Source organism: Lepisosteus platostomus, chromosome 8 (assembly GCF_059453375.1).
Source record: "Lepisosteus platostomus isolate fLepPlt1 chromosome 8, fLepPlt1.hap1, whole genome shotgun sequence".
NCBI lineage: Eukaryota > Metazoa > Chordata > Actinopteri > Semionotiformes > Lepisosteidae > Lepisosteus > Lepisosteus platostomus.
This window is the reverse complement of record NC_142618.1, coordinates 17359220-17372015: the sequence shown is the minus strand read 5'-3', so window position 1 is coordinate 17372015 and position 12796 is coordinate 17359220. Positions and strand designations below refer to the sequence as shown.

Genomic DNA, 12796 nt, shown 5'->3' with positions numbered 1-12796 from the left:
TCAGAGACAGTACTTATCATAACTTAAATATTAACAACATAAACTTCAGTCCTTGCAGTTAAGATAAAACACTTGCTATATATTGTAAATATTAAGCCTTTTTTGCTTTCAAGTCCATTACATTCAAGTTATTGTGAATCCACCTTCTCTATAACATACACACAGATTTTGCTTGCTGTCTCTTTTCATATTTATAACTTTCATTATGAAAATGTATAATTTGTTGCATGATATTTGATCCTGAGTGCAGAGTTAATAACATGTTTGTGAGTGACCCTACATCATAAGGCATTTCCCCTTTTTGTGTTGATATTGTGGGGCAACGGTCATCAGGTGAGCTCTAACCTCAGTTCATCAGCAAAACATCATGTCCACAGAACACAAGAAGCAGCCAGCGCACAACTTAGAACTTTATAAATGCAAAACTTGTGCCAGGTAGCCAGGCTCACTGGCCCACAGTGAGAAGCAAATATCCTGTCCAGCTGTAGAAGAAATGCCAGAGGCCATAATCATGTTTTCTCCCAGTGTTATTATTTTTCTTTTTTGGAATTGTATTGTACTTTAATATTTTGAAAATGTTCTGAATGTGAACAACACGGCAAATTGACAGAGATTAAATGCAGAGATCAGAAATAGACTCCAAGTTTCACTGGGGTAAAAGTACCTTGCACAGCGATTGCTGTGAAAACTATAAAAACATCACCTGACTGACTGGATCATGGCTGCCATTTGGCAGACCAGCGACCAATTACATGACTTATAGCCAATGCATAATCCTGCCTTCCGAAAAAAAGATTTCTACTTTCTCCTCTGATAGCTCCATAGCCAGTTCCAAAACAAAAATAGACTCCCAAAATTCAGGGAGAAGGGATTCACGTACTGTACATCCGGTTGTGTCACCTGACCAAAATATCAAATACATCCAAACATTTCAGCATCATCTCAGTGAGACTCACAAAAGATATATTGAAAGAATGGTTACATACAGGAGATTATTAATCCCTTCAAGTGAATGTTTCAGTTTTTCAGTAACTAATTGATAACAGTGTGCTCCCAGAAGTAAAAAGGCATCATTTTATATTAACAATAATGTGCAATCTGAACTGAATATTGATTTCTATATTAAAGACCTAAAGAGGTCACAATCCTGCTTGGTGTATCTGCTGTCATTGCTGAACTCCTCAACAGCAAGGAAATACTGCACCCTGCTCTGAATTGAAGACATCCAACAGCTATTGAGCACATGGGTGCAGTGGGGTTGATCTGTCTTGTCACATTCGGGATGTGTCTTGAGTTTTTATTTCTGCCTGACCCTGGCCTCTTTCACACACAGTGGGAAACCCTGCAGGAAAAGCAGTTATCCAGAAATGAGCTCCTCCTTTCCAGGGCTGTAGCTGAAATCCTCATGGATGAGCTGGGGGTCACAGGAAAGCGCTATCCCTTATACAGGATGAAGAGGCTCAAGGAGGTGGCTGCATCAGCATGCGCAGGCTGCAAAGGAACGTTAAAAAGTTAAAAGTTTATTCCAGGCTGAAAAGAGTAGAAAGGAAACACAATGTTTCGACCGTGGAGACTTCTTCGTGTGTGAGAAAGACAGGGAAGACAGCAGAGTTAGAAGGAAACAAGGATTTTCAGGACCTGAAACTAGGTTCACACCTCCCCCTTCTCTCAATGACAGACTTGTTTCCTTCTAATCCTCTTTATTAATTTGTGGGTTTTCGACTTCACACCTCTCTAGACCTCACACCGCCTGAGTGCCCACTCTGCCTCCCTCCTGCTCCTGCCTCCTCTCCACTCCTGGCTTTTGTTCTCCTGTGCTATATAATCTCTGCTGACTTCCCTGTCTTCCTCACGCCCGAAGAAGGCTCCACCGCCGAAACGTTGTGTTTCCTTTCTTCTCTTTTCAGCAGGGAATAAACCTTTACTTGTTCCCTTTTATGGGATGTCAGGGATCTCAGCAGGACATCCAGACAGGAGTCTCCAAAAATAAAATCAGAATCTTCACCATACAGTAGAACAAGTTGATATACTGTACATTTACCTTTTAAGACCCCATGGCTTCCCAGGAACATGGATACGTAAGAACAAATTGAAAGATTTTAAGACTTCTTAGCTATTAATATTTGGTATCTTCACAGCAGTGAAGTGAAGAAGCCTTAGAATCATTTAGGAGATTGAATTCTAGCAGAGTAATCTTTGATAATGTTGAGAGGATGTAGGAGACTGTGCAGTGATTTCTGAAACGATACAGCCTCAAAAAAATCAGGTTCCTCAAACCTTCTCAACCTGTCACATCACTTGTTCCATCATGCACTGTCACAGTGGGACTATTATTTAGATGGAAATAAAAGGGATTATACTACAAGAAATGAACCCTAAAAGGTCAAAGGTTCAAGAGGGTCTCTATTTCTACTAAGCTTTCCTACAGTATTTATTACAATCTAAACTCTCCATTGTGGCTCTTTCATCAGTAAAGCCCACTTGAAAATGCTCATATTATTAATTATGTCATGGTGTGTTCTTTCTGGACCCTATAGGGCGACACGATCCAGGGTTGAGTGAGAAAGCCTGAGGAAAAAAGCATGCAGGATATGGGGATGAAAACAGGGGGGACGTGTTCATGGAGTGCTGGTGGTCGGGGGAGGTGTGGCCGAGGCAAATGATCCAGGGATGAGACAAACGGGAAATCCTAAAACAGGGAAAAAGTCAGAGGCCAGGCGATCCATCTGAGACAGACGATGTAAATCCAGAACTGGGTCAGTACCGGCAGGTGGCACTGGAACGGGAACAAGAAACAGAAACTAAAACCATAACGCAACCAGGTCCTGGGCTCGCACGATGCGGGAACCAATGCAGAGCCCAGATTAGCGTCAGCGTCTGGCTTTTAAGGGGGAACTGAAAAGGGGCTGGAACAGGGAGCAGGTGCGGGAGATGAAACTAACAAGGAAGGGCTGGAGCGCCCTTCAGAGGAGGGGTTGCGATCGTGACAAATTGGAGCACAAGGCATTAGTACTCTGTGTACAACAGGAGACATGCAGCGTTTATAAGTTCACATGGGCCATCTGGAACAAGTAGAGGTTTATTCCATGCTGTGGTGGCTGTGTTGTAACTGTCTGCCATATACAGATCATTGCCAAGTACACCTGGGGCTTTTTTATCAGCCCATCATAAATTCCAGAAGGCAGTTTATGAGAACAAAGCCAAAGTCTAGGAGACTGATGGAGTTTTATTTTTTCCTTTGCCTCACCTTAAATAGAACTGTGGTTATTTTTAAGCACAGATCCTTTTAAATTTTTTTTAAAATTATATGCATGACTATGCATTACTTTATTCATTTTACATCCATTTCATAGGCGTAACCTGACGTAATCGGAGGTATGTTAACTAACATTAAAAAATGAAACATTAAAATTAGTACACAGTGTTTGGTAAATCTAAGCAAACGTATGATAAAGCTTTAGCATTTGTTTTGAAATTCTGAATCTGATTTTTCTAAAACAAATGTTGTCTAAAAGTGTTTGGCCGCCGAGTCTAGAGAAAAAATGTCCTTTACCACTAGGGGGCGCCTGTGAGCGCTTGAGATACTCTCCTTCAACAAAAAAGCCAGTAACTGTTGCAAAGATTCACATTCCTGCCCTGTTAATGTGTATCACTAGTAACATCCGGCCTCACCGGCCTGCTCAGGGTGGAAAGCAGATGAAGAGAAGTGAAACTCTTGTATGTATGATTTTCTCCAAAAACGTTTTAAAGAGGCTGTGTAGTTTTATTTCTTACTCTCTATTGCAATGTGAATTTTGCTTTAGCTGGTTTTCTCCCTTAAGGTTTTGTGTGAAATATACATATTTCACCTTAATCCTACAGAATTCACACAAAGACATGCTGTATGACGTTGACATCGTGGGACACTATTAAGACCACACTTGGACTATTGGAATATAGTACACTCATCCCTCACCAGATGAGAAATGTTGGTTCCAAAATTCATGAAAAACAAAGACTTGTAAAAGTGGCACTACATTTCCATTAAAAGTCATATAAAAGTTTCTGATTCTTTCCAAGAGCTCATAACTGAACATAAACCCTTTGTGTTTAGATAGGTTTCTGATGTACCTGGATAGTTGGGCTCCATGTTATGTTACAGCTAGAATTTGACAATAATAATAATAATAATAATAATAATAATAATAATAATAATAGTTAATAATTGCTTACACTTATATAGCACTTTTCTGGACACTCCACTCAAAGCGCTTTACAGGTAATGGGGACTCCCCTCCACCACCACCAATGTGCAGCCCCACCTGGATGATGCAACAGCAGCCATAGTGCGCCAGAACGCTCACCACACATCAGCTGTCAGTGGGGAGGAGAGCAGAGTAATGAAGCCAGTTCATAGAGGGGGACTATTAGGAGGCCATGATTGGTAAAGGCCAATGGGAAATTTCGCCAGGACGCCCCTACTCTTTTCGAGAAACACCCTGGGATTTTTAATGACAACAGAGACACTTTTATATTATGAAAGGATGGTTTTATGAGCAGCTTCCACCTGCTACTCTACCTTTCATGGCAGATTCTTCACAAGAACATATTTATAGATCTCTCATATGATTTTAATATGTTACATATGGAAAGAAATCATAACAAAACTTACAAAGAATCACAGAAAACCCAACAGCACACACTATGCCATGTCTCGTATACAACAGCAAAGCCTCATTTAGAAATAAGCTATTGTAACGCTTACGGCCTCCATTCCTTGTGTGAGCCGGCTTACCAGCGTGGTGACGCCACCGCCCTTCCCTGTGAATAGCAGGGACCGCAGCCGCCGGCCTGACGGGAGATTTCCCTTTGGCTCAAGAGGCTGGGTCCCTGCTGAGTGATGCCAGAGGCCTGGGTTTGAGTCCCTGATGGTAGTGGGCTGACCTGATGTGGCAGTGGTGAGGGCGCCCATGTGAACCCTTTATAGAAACTTTATAGTTTGTCACAACATTTAACAAAAGCGACTTGATGCATTCTATGCTGGTTCCTACTTTTTGATCTGAAAGAGCATGTTTTACTTTGACGTCCTTCTTACCTGAGCAAATGAGAGAGACTGAAATCCTTAATGCTAGAGTGAGGCCTGGATAAATCAAACTTCCAATCCCCTCGCCAGTCCCTGGTCTTAATGTCAACTTGTTTGCCTCTTCATTTTAAACTATGACAGTCTGCCATGTACAGTAGCTTTGGGATTGACAAATGGATAGCAGTTTTGATTTAATCCAAAACTATATGACTGACAGGACCCATATACAGTACATTGATTTTGTGATTAAAGTAATTAGTACAGGAAGCACAGAAATTACATTTTACTCAAGGTATCTGATGAGGACCATTCTATAAATTTGGACTACATTTAGGTTGGAAACATGCCAGGCTTATTGCACTAGTGCGTTATAAGATGCTAAGATTGCAGCTTGCTCGTTAATGGTGTCATCATGTCTCGTGTCCTGTAAAAAAAAGTGTTTGAGATAGTGTCAAAAGAAGGTATTGGTTTGGACCATCAGATTAGTTAATACGCTGGGCAAGCACACCAAAAGTGGTTTGTTTGTTTTTGAAAGTAAGAGTTAAAATACTATTGATTATTAACTATTGGAATTGGAGTGCCTAAATAAATCCTGACTAAATAAGATATTTCTGAAAGGATTGCATCAATTCCAAGAGTTTGTGTCACAGCCAAACCCTTTTCCTTCTGTAAGTTCAAATTTAATTCCACCTAAAAATCAATGCAATCAAATGAAATGCAATGTTTGCATGCAGGGATCTTATTATTCTTGTTGTTTTAGACACTTTACTAGATAATTGTCTGTTTTTCATCTTTTAACCTTATGATACCTATGGGTTCTGACTGAGCACTGCTGTTAAATGTTGTTTTGTATCATGTACTGTCGCTGTAGTGAATTATTGTCAAGTATGTAATACAATATTAATTCCATTAAGGGCAATGAAGGTCAATTCAATTTGATTCAATTCAATTGGATTCAGTTCAATTCAATGTATTCTACTTTGTCATAAATACTGTATGTGATCAAACTTTCGGTGACCACCATAAACTTGTAAGATATTTCTTTGCACATTATGCTAAGTAAACCTCAGTGCACAATTAAATTTCAATTCAAATAATTCAATGTCATTGCTTCTGTTCATAATAACTCACCATAAAGTCCTCCATGTAGAAGCCGTGTCTCAGGATTAGGTGTCCAATGAAGTTTCAACTCTGATAAGTAGGATCCCCATGAGGCAGAGCTGAACATATTGGACAAACCTTGCAAGGAAAATAAATTGGAAAATTGGAATAATAGAATAGAATAAATAAGAGCATTGATTCAGGGTTCATTTGGATTTAGGTCACTAAATATATTCAGTTTAACAGCTTGTAATTTGATGGTAATTTATTTACCACACGCCTGGTGTCGCGGAGATGGTTTTCATTACAGTGGTCCAGCAAATCCAGCTCATCAAGACCAGCTTCCTCACAGTATGGGCACTGAAAGGTCATCACTGGGACACTGCAACAAGAAGCGCTTTCGTTCAAACGAAAAACTTCCATCAAATGCCTAAAGATCATACTCGTACAATATGCAAATACAAATGACAGACCCAGTGTCGCAGTGTCGACAGCTCAGCACAGTGTCAGCAGAGACTTCTCTCTAAGTTCTCAAAAGATGAAGTATCTTTTAAAGGAACCAAAAGGGTACGTGGGAAGAGGTGGGAGTGGCAGAGAGGATGGCTTCAGAAACATTTCTGCCCCACATGGCAGTTTTGTAGTTGATATCCTCGACCCCAAGCAGCTATCTGGAATCTGTCCGAACAACGGTAAATTATAGGAGCACAGACACGCGTGTTTCGAACAACAGAGCAATCCAGGAGTCAGACAGGATGAATTGCCTCCTCCTGTCTGTAGCCTGAGTGTCCCGATCGTAAACCCCTCCTCTTAAGGACACTCCAGCTCTTCCTTGTTTTATACTTATTTCCCACACCTGCCTCCGGTTCCAGCCCCCTGTGCTATAAAAGCCAGATATATAAGTTCCTGCCTATCGGGGCTCAGCTTTGGAAGATGGACGCCCGCCTACCCACCTACCCGCGAGTCCAGGAGCGACTCGACGGCATAGGCTTCACAACGGCGTCCTGACCATCTGGGTCCGGGATTAGGTAGCGTCTGGTCCCGTTACCCCCTTTTTATTCCCCGACCCTCCGCCGGATCCCGCTCCGGTTTTTAACTCTGTTTGTCTGTCAGGATGCACCCTGGACACTCCCCCTGTTTTCCTTCCAGCCCCCTTGCATGCCTTTTTCCCCGTGTTTTCTTCACTCCTCCCCAGATTGTGTTGTCTGCATAGGGTCCTGAGAGAACGCTTTGTGACACTGAGAAAGTGACAGGGCAGTAAGAGACACCCACCCTTCAACAGTCACCGCCGGGCCTGCAGGAGAGGGACGTGCAACGCGGAGGACGGAGCAGTGCCTTTGAGCGTGATGTCTCATTTGGCTGAAGAACACCTAGGAAACAGAGGGCAGCGTTACGGGCTGTCTGTCTTATTCTGTAAGGGGGCATCAGCACTCTTCATCCATCTCAGTTGTCTTAGTGTGGCACATTGGAATCATCAGATTTTCATTTGTTCAAATAAAAGCCTTTCAGATGGTGATTCAGCCTCACTTTTTATTTCAGTTCTCAAGGTTTGCCTTTAAAGCATTGTAGAATTGAGGTAGCTCAGTGGGCTGAACCTGACTGGGATGCCCATATGGGCTCAAAACCCATGTCAAGGCATCAGAGATCACAGCCTTTTACAGAGGCAGTGGTTCGCATTACGGCTTTGCAGCACCAAGGACCTTGTTTTAAATCCTGGGGTGCTATCTGCCCCAGTGTATTTGCCACTACTGCTATAGTTACCACAATATTATCACTTATAAACGAATGATACCCTGAGTACTAGTTATAATATCTTGTTGGTTAAATGAAAGAATAATTAGCTTTTACATTTAAAAAAAAAAGCTAATTGGAATAAATTCTAGCTAATATTAAAAAGACAACTCAATTATAAAGTATACTGTATTTCATCATAATTACTCTTCGTTTAATATACCATAGGTCCTATGTCATGTGCATTGATGATCAAAATTTAGCCACTTTTGCTGGACACTGGAGTTTTAAAGTAAAGTACAGCTGTGCTTTTATTCAAATTAAACAGTTAAACATTTGTGATGCTCATACATATCATCAAAGATCATGCATGATGTTTTCACAAAAAAGCATACCATATTTTCCCTTTGTTACTCTTAAGTGAATTAGTGTTCAGGTAAAAGTTTTATCAAGGGTATTTAGAGATTATGTTACCGGAAAGCTATTTGTAACAACAACAATACGTGGGATGCATATACAAAAATGGTTTTACCAGTTTATGTGTTGAGGAAGAAAGGCCCCTGGAATTGTTTTGCTCTTTCTTCAGTTTTCTTTGCTTTCTTTCTCAGGCATTTTGAGAAATAACACTCCCCTATAGACTATGTTACTTAATTCTAACTACTAAAGCTCTTGGTCTTTGTATTGGTAGGGATTTGCAGTCCCTGTAAATTGTGTTTACACTACAATTGACAACATTCTCTTTTCATCAAGAGGGTGGTGCTGTTGACCCAGGGCACTGTCTGTTTGTGTAAGACTAATGGAGTCTGAGTGGAGGAATAACATCTGGAGTAGCTGCACATCCTGTATTTGGTTGAAAATGTTTTTAACTGATTGATGACTAATTACCTATTTTGAGTTCTTATTTGGGGCTGGTAGACTAGTCACAAAGATGTATTATTTGTAATAAGTTAATATCAATGACAGAGAACTATTTACATTTAAGCTTTGTGAGATTTTGGTGCTGCTGAGTAGAGCTTATTTTCACAATTTTATTTGGCTTTGTACAAAACAGCTCAGAATCTACCATGAAGGATCATTTATTTTGTACAACCATTCATCAGGAAATAAATAAGATTCTGAGGTCTTCGCATGATTCAGATATGATATATACAGTGTATGTTGGATAATAATCATCCTTACACTTATATAGCACTTTTCTGGACACTCCACTCAAAGCGCTTTTAAGGGAATGAGGACTCCCCTCCAGCACCACCAGTGTGCAGCTCCACCTGGATGATGCGACAGCAGCCATAGTGCACCAGTACTACCAGTGTGGATGAGAACAGAGTGATGAAGCAAGTTCAGAGAGGGGGATTATTAGGAGGCCATGACTGGTAAAGGCCAGGGGAGAATATGGCCAGGACACTGTGGTGACACGCCTACTCTTTTTGAGAAACGTCCTGGGATTTTTAATGACCACGGAGAGTCAAAAACTCAGTTTTACATAAATTCATGTGTTTATTGTCCCGCATGACTATTGTTTTGTACAGACTGTTGTATGTTGTTGTGCTTTGTTGTACTGTCATTATTTATTATTTACTGTTTTGTAATGTACTTGCACATTGTGTGAAAGTGCTTTACCTATTGCCCTGTTCAGATCCCGAGAGAACAGCGCCAATACAAATCCTAATGTATATGGACATTTATGGCAAACAAACTCTCTCTCTCCTCTCTCTCGCGGTGAGTATTGCCTACCACGGAGCGACATTCTGCGCAAGTGCCGGAGGTGCTGTCCATCCTCTGCACGACATCTCTCGCCGGTGTGACCGGCCCATCGCTGGGACCCCTACAGACGGGGCAGTGGCTCCTGGTCCGGAGAGCCTCAGACACACAAGACCGGCAGAAGCTGGAAGAGAAAACGGAACAGAGATATAGGTGTTTCTGCAGAAGGACCCTTCTACAACGATTGTGGTCAATATGACTGTCATGCTACCTGTCACGGTCGTCATCCCTCCTCTAGAGGGCGCTCCTGTGTTGTTCTTAGTTTATTAGTTTCACCTGGGCTCAGCTTTGGGAGACGTCTGAAGGCCCGCCTATCCACTGGGCTCAGGAGCAGGCCGAGGGCACAGGCCTTTTCCCCAGGCGTCCTGACCTCTGAGTCCGGGGCTTGGAGCGCCTTGCCCCGTTATGGCTTTACCATTCCGTGTTACTACTTCCTTGTTCCTGTGTTCATCTTGGATGGACCTCCTTGCAATGGACATTGGACTTTTTGGATTTGTCGCCTCAGCCTTTCCCTGTGCACCGGATCACCACCGTCAGTGCCCCCTGTCTGTTGACCCGACCTCACCTCGCTGTCCCTTCCCTGATGTGCTTCTCCAGACACTTCCGGATCATACCGTCACGCACAGGGTCTGTTACAACGCATTTCACGGGAGTTAGTCCCGGCTCCCCTGACACTACCACAAGCAACTAGAGCAGCAGTAATGATTGTCAAAAAAACTAAAGTTTTTTCAAAAACAGCACAGATATGAATAATTCTTCAGAAATATAATATAGAACATTAATCACCAGTGATTTGGCACAGAGATAACCAATGTTGACTTTTCTGTCACGGCCTTTGTTACATTGTTTTTTCCCATATCCATGCCAAACTACAGTCAGACCTGTCAGACGTGTACTGAGCTGTAATTCCTTTAAAACCAGTTTCAGATCTCATGTCTCGTATACTTGCTCTCTAACGCCCCTAATGCATCCTGTGCCAAAGAAGTCCTAAAGTGAATTTATCATATGTATTTATCAGCAGGCTTTCTGTAATACAGCAGACTACTGTAGAGGCATCAAATAAATCCAATAAACACTGCAAAGACATTATCCTCAGGAGGGTGGGGTGGGGTTGTTTTATGGCACAGTCCAGTACAACAATAAAACAAAGAAGATAAACATTACCAACAGAGACAGTGTTACAGGAGATAAGAGAGTTACTTTTGTAAAGTACTCTGTAAAGTGCAACGCTGGGTACACCCTCAATTACAGTACAGCAGAAAAATTTGTATTCTGGTATAATAGAATCTAGGTGTGGAAGCTTCACTACTGATTCATTCTTGATCTGTTCTGTTCTAAAGACTTAAAATGGAGTGATAAAAAAAGAATACATCTTTACCATCTGCTCTATCCAATGTCAAGGACAGTAGGTTGAAATTCTATAGAAGTTGTTTTTTACCAAAGCTATACATTTTAAGGAAATAGCACAGTCAAGTCAGCCAGAATTTTTGCCATCATTACGAATTCCCCGATCACATGACCTGGTCTGTACACCCGACAAGAGAATGACTCTTTTCATACACTCTTTGTGTCACTAAATAAACACTTATCAGAAACGAATAGACAGAGATATTTTTAGCCTTTTATAATTTTATTATTGTAGAACCTGTTTAAAGACTGACTTAGTTAAAGGTCTATATGACAGTTTCACAACAAAACTCAGTTCCTGAGCTTATTTTTTGCCTCAAATAATAACCATAGATCACAGCACACAAGTCACATATTACCACTCAAAATAGTACTGTGATACTGGAAAATGAGAGGCATTAGATTCTATTGCAGTAAAATCTACTCTCCCAGAAGAATTGGTTGGATCAGCATTACAGCAAAACATTTTGCTGGAAATCGTTAAAGCCTCTCTGATGCACTGAATCTAAATATTTATTTTTCCGAATTATATACTTTGTATACTAATATACATATAAATACTAGCGCATTTGGCTGGCACAGTGGTGCAGTGGCTAGCTGGGCTCTGGGGCCCTGGGTTCAATTCCTGGGGTGCTGTCTGCATGGAGTTTTATGTTGTCTCTCTGTTCACGTGAGTTTCCTCTGGGTGCTCCAGTTCCCTCCCACAGTCTCCCAGACACATCCGGGTAGGTTAATTGGCTCCTGGGAAAATTGTGTGTGAGTGTGTGTGTTTGTCTGTGCGTGCCTTGTGATAGACTGGTGTCTTATCCAGGGTGTATACTGCCTTGCACCCTTTGCTTGCTCTGACTCACAACTTGCTTATCTGTTCTTTACACTCTTAGAAGGCTGAACGTTTGACTTCACTTTCAAGTGCGAAAACAATTAAAATCATAATAAAAAGATTTTAGAATTCATTCTGGGTCATGTAATCTAGATAGCACAATACCAGCATTCCGTCTGACCCACAGAACTGAAAAATTATCGCTTAACAGAGGCAGATCAAAAGACCAATCCTGTGCTCAATGTATTCCATCACAGTTCGCTTTCTGAGTTCAGACAGTACTGTTCTCTACTTACGCATGTCTGCAGGGTAAATAAATAGGATCCAGAAAGACATCTTTACAGATTGGGCACTCAAATTCGACTTGCGTGTCACCACCTGCAGTTCCAGACTCCATGATCTGCTGAAGCACTGAGAAAGTTGTTTTACTTTTGCTTTAACACATCTCTCCCAAACTATGCAACACAACTTTACCCACAATACCACTGTAGTGATTCATAGCCGTTCAGGGACACCAAATATGTAAGAAAACTGGCTCTCTGAAGGCACCAGTTCTGTAGGGTTTGGGCATTTACTGAGACAATTATTAATTGTAGCAGTAAATCACAAAGTTGATTCTTTTGATGGCTTTAGAATCCAACCATGCGACATAACTCAAACAACGCGCACACACAGGTACTAATACACGAGGATACATTTATTAATACATAGAATATGCATTAAACCTAACAGATCTTATCGAGAGGGTTATCAGAATACAAAAGGTATATATTCAGTCAGTTACAAATAGTTACACATATCAAGAGGACATACGTTCAGTATATCATTCATTTAGACCGTTTCATAAATGAACTTGGTTATAACTTCTACATTAGATACTCGAAACAAGTACATAACCCTTAGGAATTAAATTGATA

General features: G+C 41.2%; 1 protein-coding gene across 1 annotated transcript; it reads right to left on the bottom strand.

Moving 5' to 3' along the window:
• Nucleotides 1–1434: 1434 nt before the first annotated feature.
• rnf125 (ring finger protein 125, E3 ubiquitin protein ligase) lies at nucleotides 1435–12356 on the bottom strand. The gene is given in 7 exon segments (XM_088644386.1): nucleotides 1435–1491; nucleotides 2765–2776; nucleotides 6194–6301; nucleotides 6437–6545; nucleotides 7433–7530; nucleotides 9626–9776; nucleotides 12176–12356. Coding segments are annotated over 7 exon segments (636 nt in total). The 5' UTR covers nucleotides 12277–12356.
• Nucleotides 12357–12796: the final 440 nt, after the last annotated feature.